This window comes from Abramis brama, assembly GCF_963993115.1.
Source record: "Abramis brama genome assembly, chromosome: 9".
Taxonomy (NCBI): Eukaryota; Metazoa; Chordata; class Actinopteri; order Cypriniformes; family Leuciscidae; genus Abramis; species Abramis brama.
Genome location: NC_139971.1, coordinates 43,645,918 through 43,669,704, shown reverse-complemented (window position 1 = coordinate 43,669,704; position 23,787 = coordinate 43,645,918). Strand labels below are relative to the sequence as shown.

Here is a 23,787-nt window from a genome sequence, read left to right as displayed (position 1 = left end):
TAAAAGAAAAAATAACAACAAGAACCGTACAGAACCGAAAACCGTGATACGAACCGAACCGTGGGTTTTGTGAACCGTGTCACCCCTAATATATATATATAAATTAAAGCCAATTCAAAACTGTAATAGTATATAAATAATACTACCCGAATACTCCTCAAAATCCAGTTCCGCCTTTGATAAGCTCCGCCCCCACTGGTTACTGTTGCTAAGTGAGAAAAGCTTCACAGAATGCTCATTAACACAGGAGTATTTTGGAACCTTTATTCTGAAAAAGGAAACAATTGGTTTCACATAGTTTGTAATGGCTTTAGCTCCACCCACTTCCTCACTCGTATGTTGGTCCATTATGGTGACACACACACACTGTATTGATCAGTTGTCATGCAACTACAGCAGTGCAGTTCACAATGCGAAGCACCCTTATCTCACCGTCCCGTTAAAGCTTTTTTATTCTCAGAAATTAAACAAACCCACCCCACCTTACAATTGTCAGTAGGTCTATATGAATACATATTGCATAGGATTATAGCCATGCTGTACAAGAATCATCTCTTCTTCTAAAAAGAAACGACATTTAAAAAAAAAAAAAAAAGATATATTCTTTTTCTTTTTTACAGATGCTATCGTAATATTTGAACACTTACGGCACCACATGTACAAGACGTCTAAATAACTCTAGAAAATAAATGTTTTACATGTATCCATTTCATTTAATACAATATCAGCTTTTTTTAAGATTAAATACTGTTCTGCCACTCACAAAGGTTCTTGCATTCTAGTTTAAGACAAAACACCTCCTTTTAGTATTGGATGATAAACTGTACAAAGATCTCGATGATTCCTTACTTTTTTATCCATTTAAATTTCTTTAAAAACACACACACACACACACACACACTCTGATATGCTCTCTCTCTCTCTCACACACACACACACATAGGTTATTCATTTGGATGCAACGCCATTTAAAGTAACAATAGAAAAACGATATCTGAATCTTATTAGATTATGTTATTGCATGCATTCGAGACGACATGTAGATATGAAAAAGAATTAGTGCAGCAGGAGGGCATGATAAAAGAAAGAAATGCAACGTTAACAGCACATGTAGTAAAATCATCATCATCACCTTCATGATTCAGTCAGCGTCCACATTCACACACACATCATGAGCCTGGATAAGGCAAACTTAAGACAGTCTTTATTGTTCGTTTGTGCCAGTGTAACGCTGTCATTATTGTTGTTTTCTTCACCGCGTGAGGAAGGTTGTGCGTCGCTGAAGATCGCCAGGAGCTTCTCCTCTCCTCCGGATGGTCAGGATATGCAGTTGGTCATCTGGGAAACAAGGATTTAATCAACTAAAGGGAACATTTGCATGCCGGTTTGTAACTCAGAATGAATTGTAATGCGTAAAACCTTCAGCGCTTTTCAACGTTGGTCCGTCGTCGGCTCAGTTTGTGTTCCGCTGTCGTACGTTTTTCTCTTTGTGGTTGTTCGTGGAGTTCGTTTTTCTGGATGACGGATGTATACGGTTCACAATCAATACATGCATTAGTCGCACAAGTGTTAATAAATAAATGAATGTTCATAAATTGTGTTCTTACATTGGTGCAGCTGGTTCATCATCTTCATCAGGGTCGAAGAACATGCAAGAAAAAAGACTTTAATCACAAATTGAACAAAAATGAGATTATAAACATGCTTGTTTTTTAGTTATTTCACTTTAAATGGATGTTGTAAAATGCAACAGCGGGAGAATAATTGTTTTTGAAGTAGTTATATTATTGAGACCGAATGTGCTGATCATGCTGTCATGTTTTATTTTCTGTCTGGGCTCAATGTGTCACATTTTAAGTAGAAACACATAATTGTTTTTTTTTGGGAGAATGCTTGGAAATGTTCCCAGGATCTCTTTAGTGAAGATATTATCTGGGTTCCCAAGGTCAGCAAAAACCTGGAAATAGTTACACAATGTAAAACTGTGAGTGCAATTTCATATAAAAATAAAATAATTAAAAAAAGGGCAACACTTTACAAGAAGGTTCCATTAGTTAATGCATTATCTAACAGATTAATAAATCATGTAAAAAATGTATTTCTTGTTATAGTTACAAAAAACAAGGTTCAAGTGCTTTAAGGCCTTTAAGTGGAATTATACGATAATCTTTAAATTAGAGATGAAAAAGACCATTTTCTACAATTTCAGGTCAATTTACCATCATGGAAAAGTTGTTTTTGAAACCTTTATGACAGCTATGGCGCCACCTATGGTCTGATCGCCATAAAAGTTTTCATGCTTGTTGACAATCATATGTCGCATGTGCTCACCTAATTTCGTGAAGTTCTGGAATTTTTTGGCCACGCCCATTTTTATAGCTATCCAAAGGGGAAACATTTACTTTTTTTTTTTTTTTTTTTTTGGGGATAATTATTGAGCTAGAGTGTCCAGAAAATAGTACTGAAGTGGTTTTATTGAAGTTGAGCAAAATATCTAGGACTAGTTAGGCTAACACTAACACACAAACAACATTAAAAGCTTGATTTCCACACAGGGGGACTTAAACCTTGAAACAAAAACTGCTTTACATGAAAATATGATATGTAAAATTGTGCATTACGGATAGACTTGTCATATCTCATTGAAAAGGTTTCAACTAGCAGAATACAACGATCATATTTGTTTTAGTTAGAGACCAAACTATACCAAGTATTTGTATGAAAAACATGCACATGTAAACAGCATGTTCATGAACTGATACAACTAATTTTAGTAATATATTAGAAAATGTTGAAATTAACGTTAGCTATGATTAATAAATGCTTTAAACATATTCATGTTATCTAATGCAAAAAAATTGGAACCATGTTGTAAAGTGTTACCAAATAATCCTTATCCATTAATCATAAACCCCAGCACCAGACTCAGGTCTCGAGATGTTTAGAGAGCGGGTTATTGCTGATGCAGAAAGGTTGTTCAGTTAGAGGTCACGAGTCTCTCCACAGACAGATGGGTAGTTCTGGTTAGTTTATGCATGTCACATGCGCCCACAGACCGCAGCATTCACAGCGCCGGACAACAGGCAGGTTATGACAGGACAGTGTGAGTTAAAAACCTCATCCTTTTAAATACACAACCATCAGATCAACAGCACAAAAATAAGCCATCTGTTTTTTCCTCACTACATATAACAGATAAAACCCAGACAGCAACTTAGTGTCGGGTCAGATCCGGGCCACATCCGGCACATGTGGATTCAACGTTTACCGGATGTGGTCTGACACTATGTTGCTTGTCTGGGAACAAATAGGGGCTTTCGCACCGGAGGAACATTTTCATTGTTCCTAGAACTATTGGCGGAAGTTCCCGGATTTTGGCGTATTTGCACCACAGGAACTAGGAATGATTTTAGTTCTAGGAACTCCTTTTGGAGGAACTGATTTACTCCTACTTTAGAGTCGGTCTAAACCTGGGCTGCGTTTCCCAAAAGCATCGTAAGCCTGAGTTGATCGTAAAAACGATCATACGACTGATCTTAATATTATGGTCTGTTTCCCAAAAGCATCGTAGCTTAAGTAGCACTTGAAAATCTTCGTAGATCTACGAGTGCTCTGGAGTAATCGTACATCCCCAAGCGCATCGTAAGAAGACAGAGTTATGAGGACACCTGCAGGACAACCGGCAGATTACACCTTTAACTTTATTCAAATGTTTGTGATTATAATATAAGGTTAATATTGTACTTTATTGTACACTTTATTATTTTTTTGTTGTTGGTTAAATTAATGTATAAATTAAATAATTAAAAAGGTCAGAAAACAAAACAAAAAAATAGAAATAATTTAATCTAATAATTAGGGCTGTCAAAAGATTAATCGCGATTAATCGCATCCAAAATAAAAGTTTGTGTTTAAATAATATATGTGTGTGTACTGTGTATAATTATTTTGTATATATAAATACACACATGCATGTATATATTTAAGAAATATTTGCATACATATACTGGATATATTTATATATCATTTATATTATATATAAATATATTTTTTTATATATAAATAACACATTTTTCTTAAATATATACATGCATGTGTGTGTATTTCTAGATACAAATTTAATTATACACAGTACACACACATATATTATTTAAACACAAACTTTTATTTTGGATGCGATTAATCACGATTAATCTTTTGACAGCCCTACTAATAATTTTAATTAAAATTAGCCTAAATGAATGAACAAAAAATAAATAAAAGAAATTCTTTAAATCTGTTAAAAAATACATCTTTGTTTCGCTCTATCTCCTCTAAAAGGACATTAATTTCATCTTTTTGAAAGGTATTTTTTTTTTTTTTTTCAGCCATTTTGTCAGTGCCTCCGCCTGTAGGTGCTTTATATAGACTTGTCTTGATTGCTAATCCACAACAGATGACAATTATTAGGTTAAACGTTCAGAATACGATTCCATATAAGGTTATATTTCAGCACTTCGCGAATGGACAGCGACTCTTAAGTAGCGCATACACAGCTTACGCTAATAACTCTTCATTACTGTCTACTTTATACGTATAACAGTTCTATCTAATAACGTATTAGACAGGACTGTTAGACCGATCGTAAACTAATGAACACGGAGAATGCGAGCGCGGTGTGCTCAGCGCCGTCAAAATAAAAGTCACAGCAACAAGCTCATGTCTCACGTCACTTCAGAGTTCATACTGGCGGTGTGAATGCAACCAGGAAAATGGTCCTTTGGGAACCATTAGTTCTCGGGGAACCACCCTGGTGGCTAGTGCCGAGAACTACCCGGTGCGAAAGCCCCTAGTGTGACGGTGTGGTGAAGTGTCGAGTCCCACTGAAGTGATGGGTCCCAGCTTAGGACCCCAGTAATATGCCTGATCTAAAGCCGTTCTCGCGATTCTTAATGTAATCAATCAAACTTAAATTCATGTAATAATCTTTTATTTTTATCCTGATTATTTAAATAGTTAAAGTGAAAGAAATAGGTATGTTTTGCGACATTGTTAATTGTTATTAAGCAGTAAGGCATAATAAAATTTGTTTTCATTACAAGCATGTCATGTCACACAGAATTATGCTTGTATCATATTTGCTATCCAAGTTTTTTATTGAAAAATATCGTAGATGATGAGAAAAATGTTGTCTCTAATCATTTCGGATAGCTGTATGCTATGCTACTACCTAAGCTAACTAAAAAAACACTAAGAATGAGAAATGTTTAAATTCACAATCTATAGCTTCGGTTATACACTAGTATATGAAACATATAAGTTAAAGTATATTAACGCAATTCAAATGACTTGTATAATGAAGTGATATCTGATTTGTAACCAGGCACTAAAGCGATTACCCATGAAACGTGCTTTGAACCAATCGGATTGCTTGGGTCCGAAGCTGGGACTCATCACTTCAGTGGGACTCAACACTTCACCACAACGGCACTTTAACTTTATGCAAATGTGGCTGTTACGACCCTGATGCACATGATCAGTCTTCCCTCTGGTACTGTGATCTGTGCAGGCAAGATGGAGGAGTTAAAGGTGCTGTAAGCAACGTCTTTTAGGAGTACCACACATAAGATGTCACTACTACCCGAGAGACTTCACTGTAATAGGTGCCATGAGGAATTGCATTGTCTCTGACTGCACTTTAGATATACGAAGACAGTGCACTCACATTACTATGAATGGTAGAAAGTGCAATGCACAATAGAGGGTTTGAATTAACGTCAGTTTCCCGCAGGAAAACGGGACTGAGTGGCAGAAGAGCTGCTGCGTGACTGGATTTAATAGGGGAAAACGCCAGTAAAATGAACGATTATCAGTTTAAACTAAAGGTTGGATTCGATATTGTGTTCCTTACAACTTACCAAAGATCCAGTGATCATGGATATTGACATGCAGCAGGAATCGTGTTTCCTCACATTTATATGAGCCTGATTTCCACGCCGGGGAAAAACATAAAGCAAATTTGCCTGTGAACGCTTTATATAAATACAATATAGGTGTAAATCCATGCGATCACTCATATCAATGTTAAATATATCATGATATTCAGCTAGTTTTTGCCAGTATTTATTTAAAAACGTCCAATTATGCAGAATATACGATGGTAAATATTTAATTGATGAGTTGTCAATACAATATCTAACAATACAATATATAGTGTGTGATTTTACCCCATAATTGTAACGATCACCAGCTGGAGTTGCCATTGAGAGCCACCAGAGGGCACTCCACATAAGACTATTATCACTCTCAAACTACATTTCCCAGAACTCACTGCCTGGACTCATTCACTGATCACATTCACCTGTACCTCATTCACTGATTGCATTCACCATTGTCTTATCATCCTGTTAGTCTCAGTCTATATATACCTTGTTCATTCATTCACTCACCGCGAAGTCTTGTTAAGTGTTACACTGCATTTCTGAGCGTTTCCCTGGTTTTCTTGTTTCTTGGTTTTTGATATCTTGCCCTGTTCCCTGGATTACTCTCTTGCCTCTGGTCCCTGGATTACTCTCTTGCCTCTGGTCCCTGCCTGTTTTGTTTGTTTTGTTTGTTTCTTTGTTTTGACTACCTGCCTGTGTATGACCCTAGCCTGTACTTTGGATTACGCCTCTGGATTGCCCCAGCCAATAAAGCTGCATTTGGATCTCCTACTTTGTGTCTCTGAGCAGTTCGTAACAGAAGACTTCGCCACCATGGATCCAGCAGCTGTCAGTAATGGAGCTCTAATAAGATGGCTATCTTCCATGTATCAGGATGGTCAACCTATCGAGAGGTATGTGAGGGATTTTCTGGCTTGCTGTCATTTAGCGTCATTAGATGATACTCAGCTCATGGACCTGTTTTGGAGTGGACTGGATGAGGCGATCGCTCAGATGATGCCGGATGACAATACCGGCTGGACCCTAGAAGGGTATATCAACCTGGCCCTTTCCTTGAGCAATTTGGCACCCCCCGAGCCTGATTCAGTTCACGTCCCGTCCGTCCAGCCTGAGAAGTTTCTCATCATGCCAACCATCAAGCTGGTCACCGGATCGGTCTATTACCGTCCAGGGCTGGTATCCAGCATGGCCGATTCCCCGCTGAGGTCAGTACGTGTTGCCATAGGGGTCAACATGCATGAGTCTCGTCCCGCTGAGACTATCCTGCCTAAATCTTGTTTCGCCGAGGCCGTCCTGCCTGAGTATCTTCCTGCCGAGCCAGAGCTTCACGCCAGTCCAGCCGAGCCTGCACTTCACGCCAGTCCAGCCGAGCCCGCACTTCACGCCAGATCTGCTGAAGCCAAGGCAGTATGCGTCATGCCCGCCACCCCTGAGACTGAGAGCGTCATGCCCGCCGCGCCTGAGACAGCAAGCGACATGCCCGCCAAGACAGAGCCTTCACCGCTGGTCCCGTCCAGCACAGAGCCTTCACCGCTGGTCCCGTCCAGCACAGAGCCTTCTTCATTGCCGCTGGTCCTGTCCAGCTCAAAGCCCTCTCCGCCGCTGGTCCCGTCAAGCTCAGAGCGCGCTGATCCTGAGCCAGAGCCAGAGCTTCACGTCAGTCCTGCCGAGCCAGAGCCAGAGCTTCACGTCAGTCCTGCCGAGCCAGAGCCAGAGCGTCACGTCAGTCCTGCCGAGCCAGAGCCAGAGCGTCACGTCAGTCCTGCCGAGCCAGAGCCAGAGCGTCACGTCAGTCCTGCCGAGCCAGAGCCAGAGCTTCACGTCAGTCCTGCCGAGCCAGAGCCAGAGCTTCACGTCAGTCCTGCCGAGCCAGAGCCAGAGCTTCACGTCAGTCCTGCCGAGCCAGAGCCAGAGCTTCACGTCAGTCCTGCCGAGCCAGAGCCAGAGCTTCACGTCACGTCTGCCCGTCCAGAGTCTCGTCCCGCCGAGACTGAAATTGTTCCTGAGCCTGAATCTGATCCTGATACTGATCCTGAATCTGTTCCTCTTCCTGCGCCTGTGTCTTCGGACAAGATGGCCGACTCCACGCCTGTGTCCTCGGACAAGATGGCCGACTCCACGCCTGTGTCCTCGGACAAGATGGCCGACTCCACGCCTGTGTCCTCGGACAAGATGGCCGACTCCACGCCTGTGTCTTTGGACAAGATGGCCGACTTCACGCCTGTGTCTTCGGACAAGATGGCCACCACATCCCCTGAGCCCGTTCATGTTCCTGAACTGTCGTCTCCGCCCCGGCCGCCTGAAGGGTCGTCTCCGCCCCGGCCGCCTGAAGGGTCGTCTCCGCCCCGGCCGCCTGAAGGGTCGCCTGCACAGCCTGCTCCGCCCTGGCCGCCTGCACGGCCTGCTCCGCCCTGGCCGCCTGCACGGCCTGCTCCGCCCTGGCCGCCTGCACGGCCTGCTCCGCCCTGGCCGCCTGCACAGCCTGCTCCGCCCTGGTCGCCTGCACAGTCTGCCCCTGCCTGGTCACCTGCACAGCCTGCTCCGCCCTGGCCTTCTGCCCTGCCGGAGTCTTCAGGTCCCCTTCCGCTGCACGGGCCTGGCCCTCCATCCCGCCCCCGGATCCGCCTCCGCTCCACCTCCCTCCTGGACAGTTTTAGGAGCGTCTGGAATCCGCTCCTTAAAGGGGGGGCTATGTAACGATCACCAGCTGGAGTTGCCATTGAGAGCCACCAGAGGGCACTCCACATAAGACTATTATCACTCTCAAACTACATTTCCCAGAACTCACTGCCTGGACTCATTCACTGATCACATTCACCTGTACCTCATTCACTGATTGCATTCACCATTGTCTTATCATCCTGTTAGTCTCAGTCTATATATACCTTGTTCATTCATTCACTCACCGCGAAGTCTTGTTAAGTGTTACACTGCATTGCTGAGCGTTTCCCTGGTTTTCTTGTTTCTTGGTTTTTGATATCTTGCCCTGTTCCCTGGATTACTCTCTTGCCTCTGGTCCCTGGATTACTCTCTTGCCTCTGGTCCCTGCCTGTTTTGTTTGTTTTGTTTGTTTCTTTGTTTTGACTACCTGCCTGTGTATGACCCTAGCCTGTACTTTGGATTACGCCTCTGGATTGCCCCAGCCAATAAAGCTGCATTTGGATCTCCTACTTTGTGTCTCTGAGCAGTTCGTAACAATAATTCAGCATATTGACACAAAATGAAAACTGTAAATCCAGCTTTCTCTGCCTGGATCCAGTTGTTTCTGTGAATCGCAGCGATTCATTTGCTTCTCTGTTCTGTAACTTTCGTCAGTCTGTAAAAATATACCTCAGATTTCTTGTCAAATCTAGTTGTACAGTCGATCTCAAAGCTCTTTCCCGTTTTAGATGTGTTTTGAGTTTTTTTGCGGTGTTCTCGCTGAAAACTTCTTGCCACTCAGTGTTTCTCCGTCACTCCGGCCGACGGTGACGCCGTGCGCATACACTCTATATGGCAGAATAAGTCCCGCCTTCTAAATTAAAGAGCCAATCAGCAGCTGGTAAAGTCATTGCAGCTGCTTGTACACTGTAAAAAATGATCGTTGTTTTAACTTAAAAAAGTAAGTTACCTGGTTGCCTTACAATTTTTAGTTCATTGAAATAAATTTGAGCTAATGCAGTGAAGGAAATTGGTTCAATTAATAGAAACTCAAAATATTATGTTATCTGAACCACATTAATTATCTAAGTTGATTTGACTAAAGATAAAAAGTTGTGATAACAAATCATGAACTTTTTTTTTTTTACAGTGTAGAAGCTCCGGATGCTATAGTTCTGAGACGCGCGCTTGTTGAGAATTTGATGTTTGATGTTTCCCCATTCAGAAAGAGCTGTGCTTGCATGACTAAAATAGTCGCCCGAGAGGCGTTTCAAAGATGGCCGCCGAGTGAAATGACTCGGCCAAGTTTTTTTTAGCCAATCAGAAACATTCTCCGACTGTCAATCATTTAGCATACGTTCAGGGTTACTGCCATCAGTTCGGCCAACGCGTTTTAGAAAAGAAGAACATCTGGTTAAAAGCAAAATTGCTTACAACACCTTTAATTTGAAATTTCAATTAATATTCATCTTGCTCATGATATAAAGCCTTATGTACAGCTGCTTATATACTGTACATGGTGTAGAAACCATTTTCACTTAGAAACTAGTACATTTTACAAATAATTACAAAGAAACAGCAAGTAAAATTGAATCAAAAGTGTAATTTTGAAGTATAAAGACTTCAAATATACATTATATTTTAAAGTGCGCTTCCTTTCTATTACAGTGTGCACATTTTTAGTAGCAGGATCTTATATATTTATTTATTTACCAGTAATACATCACATTTGTGGTCAGATTATTTTTTTTAACTATAGCCACCGTTGTGCAGCTCGCTAATAATGTTTAATTACTAGTCGGGATAAAACAAATCTTAAAACAAATGTTCATGTCTCTCGTGTCAGTTTATCTACACACAGATCCTCTAAAGGTGTAGAGGACGCCGATGTTGAAAATATGAAATCCTGGCACGAGGATTTCAGCTGTAATGTGCGTCATAGCATTATGTCCTCATCTCGGATTCTGTTGATAAGACTGTGGGCAGATATAATCTACCTTAATCTAGCGCACCCTCCCATTACTCTCTCTCTCCTGGGGACAAATCCTCCCCAAACATCACAACAGAACACGCTGTTCATGCACGCACACCTCCTCTCCTTACTCAGTGCTCTGCATGCGTTTTGCTGTAAAATAAGAGTCTGTTCAGCGAATCATCCAGAGCAAAACAAACGCATGCAAGATAACATGGTTAAAAACTCTCTATTTCGATCCACATGTTATTATGATGATTAGTTTATTCATATTATAAGTAACCAGGTCATGTGATGACTTGCAGTAAAGATGCCAGGGTGAATCTAATGAACATAAAAAGCGCATCAAAAAATTGATTTGCATTGTGACATTATTTTCATAACAACTGGATACTCCACGATTCGAATTCCTGCAATGCTATATATATATATATATATATATATATATATTTTTTTTTTTTTGTAATTTAAATAACAATATATCAACTATACATAAACGTTGACTGATGAATTTGCGAATGGTTTGTCTTAAAGCATATTAAAAACAACATTAAATGCTTGATTTTCACCACAGCGGGACTTTAAGATGAAAATAAAACACTGTATTGCTGTAATAGTATTTACAGTAATACAATAAGGGGGTTAAAATGATGTCATAATGCAAAAAAGGTGAAGTAGTTACATTGTACTTACTCAAATAAGTATGAACTACATGTACTTACTACACAGTTAGGGTTAGTTGCTTGTAATTATACATAATTTACTGTTACTATAGTAATTACATGTAGTAACATTTCATTTGCACCTTAAAATAAAAGTGTCACCAAAAAAAATCTTAATTGGCCTAATTTTTTTCTTTTAATATGACGGTGAAATATGACCCGGACGTGTTTTGATGAGTTTTGTGACTATATTGCTATATTCCAGAGGCTAAAACAAACTGAGCTGCACAATCAGATTAATAAAATGAGTAAAAGACTAAAAATGTTGCAATGAAAGCCCATTACGAACCATAAACTTAACGGTAGAGAATCCAATCACAATGAATTGAACACTGTTGATGATACAAACAAATTTTTAATTTCAATTGATAATTAAATAAGCACGCGTTGTGACATCACAGCCTGAATGAGGAGGAAACAAAGAGAAGCAGAAATGCCTAAAGACATGCACATTCTCAAACTTACCAACAATAAAGAATATGAGGCCACATGGAGAAGGAAAAAACAAAGTTTCATCCATTATTTACTTGAATTAAACACTTTCATTCAGTTTGATTGAGCATCAGAGATATTAAATGGGAGTATAATTGAATATGAACACGCAAAACCCCCTGAAACGGTCCTGTTTGTCGGCCTACGAACAGCACCAGCACTGGATTAGCATTCAGAAAACTGAGAAATAGTGTGTTCATCAGTGCACAACTACATGCCAACATCATTCACAGCAAATAGACTTCACAATCTATCGTTATTTGCTAATATTTGTATACATATCATACTGCAACACCAGCCGAAACAATGACTAAATATCTATTTGACTATTGGTTTACACATATTTTGATGAAAAATCATGAAATCATGCACGGATTAATCGCTCATAAGACCAGGAATGTTTATGTAGAGTGAATATTGACTTCTAATACGTTCTTTCTTTTCCATTGCTATTGTAGCAGAGTTTGTACATCAGAAATCCAAGTGCATCCCGTGCAATTCACTGCATACTTACTGTAAACAAACGCGGATGTTGGATCTGATACACAAACACTGCAATGACACAAAATAATACAGACATATCTTGAGTTCTAGCTTGAGTACAATAGTTTCACTGAGAGATTATATTAAGTTAAAAAAATATTTCTTTCTAAAGATAATTTTTCAATGTCTATTTGATACTTTTCTCATTTAACACAATAATGATTTAAAATCTTTACGGGTAATTTCTCAGCCGAATTTAATGTGTGAATAATTAATTGGCACATCATGTAATTAATTAGATTATGGGCCCTATTTTAACGATCTAAGCGTATGATCTAAAGCGGAGGGCGCAAGTTCACTTAGGGCGCGTCCGAATCCACTTTTGCTAGTTTAAGGACGGGACAAATGGTCGGTGCTCCCGGCGCATGGTCTAAAAGGGTCGTCTCTATTCTCTTAATGAGTAATGGGTGTGTTTTGGGATTTACATGCGTTAAACCAATCAGAGTCTCATCTCCCATTCCCTTTAAATGCCAGTTGCGCTCGCGCCATGGCAGATTCGCTATTTACATGACGGGATTTGATAGTGGAAAGACCGAACGCGTCTCCAGAGCGCAAACGGATCTGCTCGTGCGCGAGGTAAAAGTCCATCTACGGGACAAGCCGGATTCATTCCACCATATCTTTATGTACACAATAATAATATTTTACATTGTAATCCTTTTATTTGAAATATTTGGCATGTTTGTGTGCTGCTGTGCATCCCTGTATGTTTAATAAGCGCGTTGTGGACCCGCCTATAGGCGCACATTACTAACGCGCTCTTTAAATAACAAAATAAATATTGCTCCATTGACTTTAGAGCAGGGATCAGTTGGTCGATGGCTCAGTCTATTTCTGTTCCTCAAAATAGCAACGGTCCAATAATGCGCCAGAACACACCTGGTTTTCAGACCAGCAGCCCATGGGCGCACAATTGGGCGCAAATGCATTTGCTATTTAAACAACGCGGCGCAGGACGTGAAAATGAAAACTGCGTCGGGCTGAAACTAGCAAAACACACTTGCGTCGCGCTTGGCGCTGCATTGCACCGGGTGTATGATAGGGCCCTAAAAATGTTAATCGCTTGACAGCCCTAATTTGTAAACACTTGTTTTGTATTTTAAATAACATATCATATATACATAAAACAATGAACATTATTTAAATTACATCATGGTGGTTTTTGTTGTAGTACCCATTAATATGCAAATTTCATCCATTATTTACTATTGTTTTAAACATATATTGGTGAAAAACCATGCACGGATTAATCGCTCATAAGACCAGGAATGTACATCGGAAAATCCCAGTGCATCCCGTGCAATTCACTGCTAAACATGTAAACAAATATTTACTGGGTGGATGCTGGATCTGATAAACACTGCAATGACACAAAATAACACAGACGTATCTGGAGTTCTAGCTCGAGTACAATAGTTTCGCTGAGAGAGTATGTCATGTGTTGTCAGTCACTAGAACGAGGTGCATCTCGCAGCAGATTTTAAAGGGTAGCGTCGGACCCCCCGGCTCTGAGAGACCCTTCTGTGGTTCTGCAAAGGTCAGATTAGCATGAAGCTGCCGTGTGCCTGACTGCATCCCTTTAGAGACCGGCACACTCACGGACAAAGCATGTCCAGAACGGAGCCCGTCTCCTGCTCCTTATTACTGAATACTTATAAAGTCTTATCAATATATTAAAATAAATGTATTGCAATAATGCTATTTTACTGTAAAATTACATCTGATTTTCTTCATTTTCAAACGGTATACCATCAAGCTTTTATTTTTCATGACAGAATCAGGGCTGCGTGATTTATATATATATATATATTGCAAATAAAATCAATATTGCAATATGGCTCAGTGCGATTGTCAAATCGAGCAGACATAATTAGTTCATTATGTTGCATGTTAGGGCTGCACGATTTGGGGAAAATGTCATATTGCGATAATAGAGGTCAATATTGCGATATGCGATATATAATAAACAAATGGTTTCATGAGTCAACTTGCTTGGTTCTCAAAGAAAATAAATGCACACACAGATTAGTGATAATCTGCCTAAAGAAAAAAGTTCTTTATCAAGAGCAGTGAGTGTTTTTCTCTGTTCCCTTTGTTCTTTGATTAACTTTAGCGACAGATATAATTAGTGGCTACTGTGTACTGTCCCTTTAAGACCAGCCGCTGCTGTCAGAGACGCGGATCTCACACACGCCTCATTCTCTCACGAATCACAACTCTTCACGTTCATCATAAGACTGCTCTTATGTTATGAAGATACTCGACAAAAAGACATTTTGGCATAATTGTGTGTGTTATTGTTCGTCAAGCTCGAAAGAGAACTGTATTCTGGCATGCTGTTTTGTGCGCACGCGAGTCATTAGCGCGAGTCTTTCTGTGTCACAGTCACGACATTCACAGGCAGCGCGTTTATTTTGGCATACATGTGTGTTGTTCGTTCTACAGCGAAAGAGAACTTGATACTGGCGCGTGTCTATCTGGGTCGTGTATGTGTGTGTGTGTGTGTCAGGAGGACATTCACTGACAGCGCGTTCTTTTTTGTCTTATCGCGCATGAATGGTTTAAAAGCATTTGCATGAATAAGAGCGGGATCATGTAACACTAGCCAAAGGATGCCAAAAATTAACAGATGCTGCGTTAATTGCGTTAACAGAGCTAATTTGTTTATTTAATATAAAATCGCAGCATTTTGCATCATATAATCGCGTAGGCTTGACATCGCCATTGCGATTGCGATACGATTAATCGTGCAGCACTATTGCATGTTCATTCACGCGTGTTAATAATAATAATAATAATACAACCAGTAATGCATTTCTTTAATGGCCGGCAACCCGTCAAAATAAAAGCTTGATGGTATGCCGTTTGAAAATGAAGAAATTAAGATGTAATTTTACAGTGAAATCAAATTAATTTTATTTCTCGATTTACAGAAAAATAGCATTATTGCAATATACCTCTTATATTATTTAATATATTGATAACACTTTATAAGTATACAGTTATAAATACATTTGCAAACTATTATAGTTAATTCATAGTTTAATATATTGTAGTCTCTACATTGTTAATATATTAATAGGCTATATTCAAATTGTGAGTTCTTCATTTTTTCATCTTTATTATTGTTTAATTAGCTCACATGTAAAGAGTTAGATCATGTTTTATCATGCTTTGTTGACAACTTAACTAAAGAGTTCTCACTTTAGATTAGGTCACATAAAATCACATAAAATCTCAATAATTATGTGCTTTAAACCATCCTTTATTGGACATTAATTGCATTAGTATTATATATTTATAATAGTGCCTTTATTGGACATTAATTGCATTAGTATTACAGTATATATTTATAATAGTGCCTTTATTGGACATTAATTGCATTAGTATTAAATGTAGTATTACACTGTCTTTAAGTTGTTTCTCTATTGGAGATTAACCATGAAATGATTACAATATAAAATATATTAAAAACGAATAAGTGTTTTAAATCACAATTAATCACAGAATAAATTTGATTAATCTAGTTAATTTTTTAATCGATTGACAGCACTATTTTATAAATACATTAAGCATATATTGATATTTCATGTATGATCCCTTAACCTTATCCCCAAAACTAAACATAACCACTCAACTGAAAAGAGATTAAAAAAATAAAAATAAATAAAAAAGCTGCATATAACCCAAATATGAACGGCCATATTTTTCAAGTTTTTCCCAAATCGTTCTGGCATAAAAGGATTTTGTGCTTCAGGTCTTCAGACTTTACAATTTCAGCTCTTTTTTTTTCCTTTTTTCTTTTTTTTTCTATGGAGATGAACTCACAAACCACCCTAAATCATTCTAGAATGATTCATTCTTTCACTCATCTGGTGAAACTCCCTGTGTGCAATATATATATATAGCAGAAAATCTAAATAATGCACAGCCCTAGACAGAATGAAGCAAAAAAAAAAAAGAAGAAGAAACGCAACCTTCAAATGTTCTTGCATCCAAATATCGTGTGTAACTGTACAATATTAACATTTCTGTTTCTCTCATTGAAAGAGAGTGTCATGTGTAGCTGTTGACAGGATCAATTATTCATTAACTTTAAGAGTGTACAAATGTGAAGCAGCTCCAGTGTTGTGATTTGTCTTTCTAGTGGAGGATCGGGTCTCAGATTAAAACGTGGTCAAGCATAGAGGTCAGTGTTTCCCAGTGGGTCTCTCTGACTCAACGCTCATGAATATTCACTTGTGCATCTACGCTAAGAGCCCGGGCCGTAAATGACCCACTAACAGCCTGTTCAGAATATATTATTGATGGCAGATTCAGTGTTTCGAAACAGCCTGCATGGATTATTCTAAAGGTTCACTAAATATGTTTGTGTGGAACATGGCAGAGTTGCACAAATAATCAAATATATAAGATTGCAGTGACTGCCACTGCAATTCAGTCGTTGTGAAAGTCTTAAAGTCCCCCTGTGGTGAAAATCAAGCTTTTAATGTTGTTTATGTGTCTATGTGGTGTTTTTAATCTGCTTTAAGACAAACCATGTGTAAATTCACATGGTCGACACCATTGCTGAGTATTTTCTCCTTAAAACTGCAGTGAACCAAAGACAGTCTCAAAAACACGCTTTGAAATCGCTGGTGTTTCTGACGTCACAAACTACCTTGTAACCAATCAGATCAACGTGTGATCGTCAACCAGTGGATCTCTGAGCTGAGCGAGTGAGTGGAGGCGGGGCTCATTTGCATATTCATAGAACCGCGGCAAGGGTGTCGAGTTACATTCAAGATATTTTAAGGCATGAAGACGTTTTTTTGGAGGAAAAAAACTGAAATATGTCATTTTGGTGATCAAAGATGAGTTTTAAGGGATAAAATTGATTGACTACAGGGGGACTTTAACTGAAAATCAGATTAAAAAATACATTGAACCATTGAGTTTTAGGACTTGTTTCTGCAGCTTAAATTTCCAAAGTTTAAAGTACTTTTCAAAAGCACTGAAAGAATCAATAATGAAATCAGAACCAGAACTGTTAAAATTCCTGATGTTGCTCATGTGCCAATCACAAATGAAAGGAAAATATATTAAAACACTCGCCTGTGAAACCGACCGTTTAAAACCCTCTTATCTTTATGCACAGGATCAATTAAGTATCTTTGATTGGCTATTGCATTCATGTGCTCAACAGAGCAGTCTCTGATTGGTTAAAGTGCTGAAAGTGCTGCATGTTGAAAATAGAAAATGTGGATGCATCTGAAGAAGACATAAATACTCAAAGAGCATATTGCAGGTAAAAAAAAATCAAAATGAATATATAACCGTGTATGAAAATATCATATGAAAAGATAATGCAGGATTTAAAATGTTTTAAAAGGACACCAATTTAGTAGATAAAGTGAGCGTTTCTTTGACTACTCGTAAAAAACGTTTTTTTTCAACATCGCGTCATTTTACGTCACACGAGGGAGATGTGTGTGTGCTCTGCCGCAGCTCAGTGCAGAGTAGGCTGGTATTCAGTAAGAGCGGTCGTGAGTCAGTGTGTTTTCAATAGTTTTTGTATTTCAATTTATCATCTTCATGGTAAATTATTGTGTTTGTGGAGCTTGCAAAAACTCCAGCCTGTCAGGACATCGAGTCCACCGGTTTCCTAACAAGAAAAGGGACGGTGCTATCTTTCGTGCCTGGGCGCGGTTTGTGCAGGTGAAGAGACGGGATTTCTCTTCCGCATCGGCTTCGGAAAACGAAAACTGAGCTACTCGTTATTGTGTGGACCGTTTATCAGTTTGGACCAGTGCAGCGCGAGCCTGATCAAGCAACACTGTTACTGCGAGATCCAGTAAATAAAGCATTTGAATTCGCCACTGAAGTAATAACATCGCTGCGAGATCTAGTGAGAAATATTCACATTTCTCTGTTATTACGGATCAAACAGCGCTGACGTGGAAACCAGGAATAAACTGTGCAATGAATGAACTATCCAGTGTCCACAGATCAGCAACATTCACCATGGATTTACTGTAGTAACACTACTGTCTGCAACCATGGACGTTTGACAGGAGTAGTAGGATAAAATGCTTTCAATTTACATTACGTCGGTTTTATTTTGACATTATGAATACAATTGCTGACCTCAAATGTTAATCTGAACTAAAATAAACCTTTGTTTATAGCCTACTACCAATATTACATTTCATTTTGTCCAAGGAGCTGTTTTCTTTTATTTGCTTCTAAGAAGAGTCAAGTATAGCTCCATCATTGCTCAAAGTAAAAAAATATCATATTTATGATGTTAGTTTTAATTTAAAAAAAAATTAATTCAAGGAAATTTCAAGGAAATGTATCTATAAGCTAACACTGGTCTCTCACCAAGACGCCTGCCCTGTTCTTCACTATCTCCTCACACCACAACTCAATTTGTCTCCTCTGACCGTTGTTCTGTCTAACATTAATCCTGGCCTGTCCCTGCTCTCTTGGCTGCCTAGCAGGCTCATAATTGTATAGCTGTGCTCCGTCATATGAGTAAGTATGAACAATTTCCTCAGCGTCCGAAACGTCATGCGATCCATTATTTCCCTGTTTGAATCGACCGCTCTCCCTCGTGCTACGTCACGCCCGCCACGCCCATTTTCAGATGCGGAAGTAAAATTTTCTCACAAAAACGACTCCAGAAGCCACTGTAGCGTATTTAGAAGTTTTTTTTTAAAAGAAAATCTAGTTCCTACATTATTTTTCTATACATTGACTCATTGGGTCTTCTAACTTGCAACATGCTATTTAAAGTCCTCCTGTAGACAATAATTGTATCCCTTAAAACTCATCTTTGATCACCAAAAAGACATATTTAAATGTTTTTTCCTTGAAAAAAATAATTTGTGCCTTAAAATATCTTGAATGTAACTCGACACCCTTGCCTCATTAAGTATGTTCTATGAATATGCAAATGAGCCCCGCCTCCACTCACTCACTCAGCTCAGAGATCCAATGGTTGACGATCACACGTTGATCTGATTGGTTACAAGGTAGTTTGTGACGTCAGAAACACCAGCGATTTCAAAGCGTGTTTTTGAGACTGTCTTTGGTTCACTGCAGTTTTAAGGAGAAAATACTCAGAAATGGTGTCAACTTATGAATTTACACATGGTTAGTCTTAAAGCAGATTAAAAACACCACATAGACATATAAACAACATTAAAAGCTTGATTTTCACCACAGGAGACCTGAAATAAGCTCTGTGTTGAACACAAACTCAATATATTTTATTCTACAACTTTAAACCCAACTATTGAAACTCAAACTTGCCACCTTGTAGATTTTAAATTAAGATTAAAAGAGTTAACGAAGTTTAGTGGTGAACCTTGAAGTCATGTGACCGTGGTGTAGTGTGTTTACTTTAGCTTTTTACTTCTGAGGCTTCAGAAAAGTCGTGTTCATTATCCTGAGGAACAAAACGTGTAGGAATCATCAACTTTTGTTGATCACAGAGCCTTATTTTCTGCCATAATTCAAACGGCAATGGAAAAAGGTATGAAATGAGATGAAAAACTTGTGAAAATACGTCATCACTGCAGCGCTCTATTTTTACTGCCTTTAAAAGCAGTCTATTTTAGATGTGTAGCTTCATTATGAATATGGCATGCAGCTGCCTCACACAAAATAAGTGTTTTATGTCACTGAAATCAAGGAAAATCAGCAAGTATAAAGAAGTCATAACTGTGCAGCCAAGAAAAACATATGTGACCCTGGAGCACAAAACCAGGCACAAGGGTACATTTTTTGAAAATGAGATTTATACATAATATGAAAGCTTAATAAATAAGCTTTCCATTGATGTATGGTTTGTTAGGATAGGACAATATTTGTAAATCTGGAATCTGAGGGTGCACAAAAATCAAAACATTCAGAAAATCTCCTTAAAAGCTACACTGTGTAACTTTTTAAGTTAATTCTTAGCAAAAAACACTTTGTTCTATCAAAAGTATATGTGGTCATTCATGTGTAAATACTTCCACCAACTAATAAAGTATTCTTGTAAGCGTAAAATCTGCCATTTAGAATACATACGAGCGACTCGCTCGAATAGCGGCAGCCATGTTGCGCCTCCATCTTGAAAATACATTAGCCAAAGAGGGACATACCTGGAAATTCAAGCTTCGCCTTTCACGTTTTACACTCAGTGACACCGTGACGAATGCGAGGGGGAGATTACTCGCGACTGCCGGCAGATTTGAAAGATTGCTGAAGATGGAGGATCACGCCTATTTTCGAGGACATGTAGCAGAGTCGCCAAGGAAGCGAAAGAGAGAATTAAAACGTCAACGCGACAGGCAAATCAGCAAGACCAAAGTCAATATTGGAGTAACTTTTCCCAGATGGAAAGAGCTCATGAGGAGCAAAGATTTTAAAACGGACACCGAAGTTGCCTGCTTTCTTCTCGACAGGTAATTCAGCCTGTTTGTGTAAATTCAAAGTTTTATAGTTGCTTGTCTAACCATAGCATGGTTGTGCATAACGCCAGAACGACCTCTAGGATAACTTGCGTTACTTTTCCTTGCGTCAATGGTGAAAAAGTATTGTTTACCTTGTAATATAAATCTGTGCTGCGACGGATCACAGGTGATGAATAGTTCTAACCTCATCACTTGAAGGAACACTCATGGGCGAAGTCGACCTGGAAGCCATGTTAATCTTGGAATAATACGGCCACCGTAGGAGTTAAAACGCCCTCGGAATTGAAACGAACAGAAACTAATATTCACTGGGTAGTCATATACAATTTCACCGCTAGATGGGGGAAAATATCACACAGTGTAGCTTTAAAGTTGTGCATTTGTTGGCGATTGTGCTGCATTCACTCACAAAAATAAATGTTTTATATATTTATGGTAGGAAATGTACAAAATATCTTCATGGAACATGATCTTCACTTAATATCCTAATGATTTTTGGCATAAAAGAAAAATCAATAATTTTGACCCATACAATGTATTGTTGGCTATTTCCACAAATATACCCGTGCGACTCGAGACTGGTTCTGTGATCCAGGGTCACATTTCCAGAATAATTCCTTTTCAGATCAAACAACAGCTGCCTCACACAAAATAAGTGTTTTTATGTCACTGAAATCAAGGAAAATCAGCAAGTATAAGCAGTCATAACTGTGCAGCCAAGTACAACATTTCTAGATTAATTCACTTCATTTTCGGATCAAACAACAGCCACTTTAAGCACTTCAGAATGATTATATATTGCCTTTCATGACCAAGAGGAAATCATACCGCAAAACTACAGCAGAAATGCTTAAATCCGAGCGCCTCTTACCGTCGGGAACCTCGTCCGGCCTCTTGCGCTTCTCGTAAACCACGATAATGACCACGAGGATGATGATCTCGGCCAGGACGCCCAGAAACGGCCACAGCGGGGCGAGATGGCTCCGGACGCGCAGGATCGTCATGGACTCTCTGGAGCTGATGATGTTCGAGGCGTTGCACACGTACTCGCCCGGGTCTGTGGCGATGTCCAGGCCGATGATACTCAGTTCTGTGAAGTTATTTCTGTTGGTGATGAAGAATCGGCCTGTGCTGTTGTCAATGTCCTAAATGAAGAGATTCAGAGAGGCTGTTGGGTCCTCACATATATATATATATATATATATATATATATATATATATTTAAGATTATTACATCATCTATGAATTAAAGGTGCAGTGTGTAATATTTAGGAGGATCTGTGGACAGAAATGCAATATCATATACATAACTATGTTTGCAGTGGTGTATGAAGAGCTTACTTAATGAACCGTTCACACACCGCGGGTCCGCTTACATCGACATGTTTCTACGGTGGCCCTGAGCGGACAAACGCGTTTCGTCACTATGTTGTTCTTCGTGTAAAGTAGCTAGCGAAAGTCAGTGGATAAAACACTGACACAATGATGAACAGGTAACAATAATAATCGCAATAACATATCGCTTTACTGAATAATTAAGTAAACCTAATTTCTTAATTTATCTTTGTAAAGAAAGCTCATTGCTTAACTGGCTACTCTCTGCCGTCTCAGACGACGACGACATCACTTCCTGTTGGCCACCGTAACTTCTGTTGGGTGCAGTTCGCAACATCTCCACTAGATGCTGCTAAACATCACACACTGCACCTTTAAGTTTCAACGTTATCATGAGATGAGGGTGAGTAAGTAATGACAGTTTTTGGGTAAACTATCCTCTTTAACTCTTTCCCCGCCACTGATAGAAATGTACATAATTTGTGAGAAAATGGTTCCCTGCCATAGACAGAATTTTCAGGCTTTCAGTGTTTTCACTGTTATACGGTAGGGGGCGCTATTACACATCTACTGAAAGATTACTGAATCTCCTTATCAAAACACAGGAGAGGAAGAAGCAGAAACAAGTGATATCCAAGTGGGAAGGAAGTCGACCGGAAGTTGAAGCCGGCCGTGTGCCACCATCTTGTAGCAGAACTTCACTTGCGTTAGCATTCCATTGACTCCCATTCATTTTGGCGTCAATTTGACAGCGAATAACTTTACATCTGAGGCGTTTGAAGACTCCATTTGTCCATTATTTATTTCTAAAGAAACATGACAATGTATAAAATGCTCCATTACCTTGTAGCTTATGTTATGGCCCCGTAGAAGCAGTTTTTGTAAAAGTAGGCTAACGATTGCGTCATAACCACATGACTCTCTGTCGCACAGTAGAGAGATTACCGTATGGACGGGAGGAGAAGCTCGATGGCAATCGGGGGGACGTGGAGGCAAAATGACAAAATAATTAATCAGAATACCTAGCAAAAGTTTCTCCTGCTCCTAGCTCATAGACACCTCCTACTCACACTCTCCGTCTCTGCAAGTTTCGGAAGGGAATGATTCAGTTTTCTCATGCCACAGCCACTAGAAGACAGACGGGTTGCTCACGTCACATCTACGTCGTCAAGCTCTGATTGAGTCGGTTTGAGTCTGCGCGTCAGGAACGGAAGTCCTAAAAAATCGCTAAAAATGGGCTTCACTTGTCTCAAATGAGTTCCAATGAGATGGCTCTGTCCACTTCTTATACTGTCTATGGTGATATCATGTAATCATATGCAAATATAAAATAACGCGATCATTAACATTAAACCGCATATAAATCAAATCTGCCTAATGTTACTAATGTTACTAATGCCCAATGAAATGTCGACCCAGGACGAGTTACAGGACTGAAGCTTTGAGTGTGTTGATGGACTCGATCGACTCCATCTGTGTCTGTGCATCATCGTCCTGAATCCCATCTGGATGTGATTTTCTCAGCTTTTTTATGAAACTTTCCCACATTCAAGTGAAGATAAAAAATAATGCATGAAGCTAGAATATTGTTTGAAAGCAGAGGGTCTTTTCTTTCTTTTGATATATTGCATTTTCAGATATTCATGCAACAAAATAATTCTGTGACTCGTGAAATTTTTGTGAAAATGGTCAAAACTGCTGGTGGTGGCTGGCAACTT

At 39.2% G+C, this 23,787-nt stretch overlaps 1 protein-coding gene across 1 annotated transcript in view; it reads right to left on the bottom strand.

The window, feature by feature from the left end:
- Window positions 1-250: 250 nt before the first annotated feature.
- The window catches only part of nptnb (neuroplastin b), a 59,389-nt gene continuing 35,852 nt past the window's right edge, over window positions 251-23,787 (bottom strand). Inside the window, exons 6-9 of the mRNA XM_084124809.1 lie at window positions 21,606-21,879; window positions 1,608-1,629; window positions 1,420-1,514; window positions 251-1,338 (exon numbers count right to left, since the gene is read on the bottom strand). Of these exons, the coding sequence (XP_083980935.1) occupies window positions 1,454-1,514; window positions 1,608-1,629; window positions 21,606-21,879 (357 nt within the window). The 3' untranslated portion in view covers window positions 251-1,338; window positions 1,420-1,453. The remainder of the gene's footprint in view (window positions 1,339-1,419; window positions 1,515-1,607; window positions 1,630-21,605; window positions 21,880-23,787) is intronic.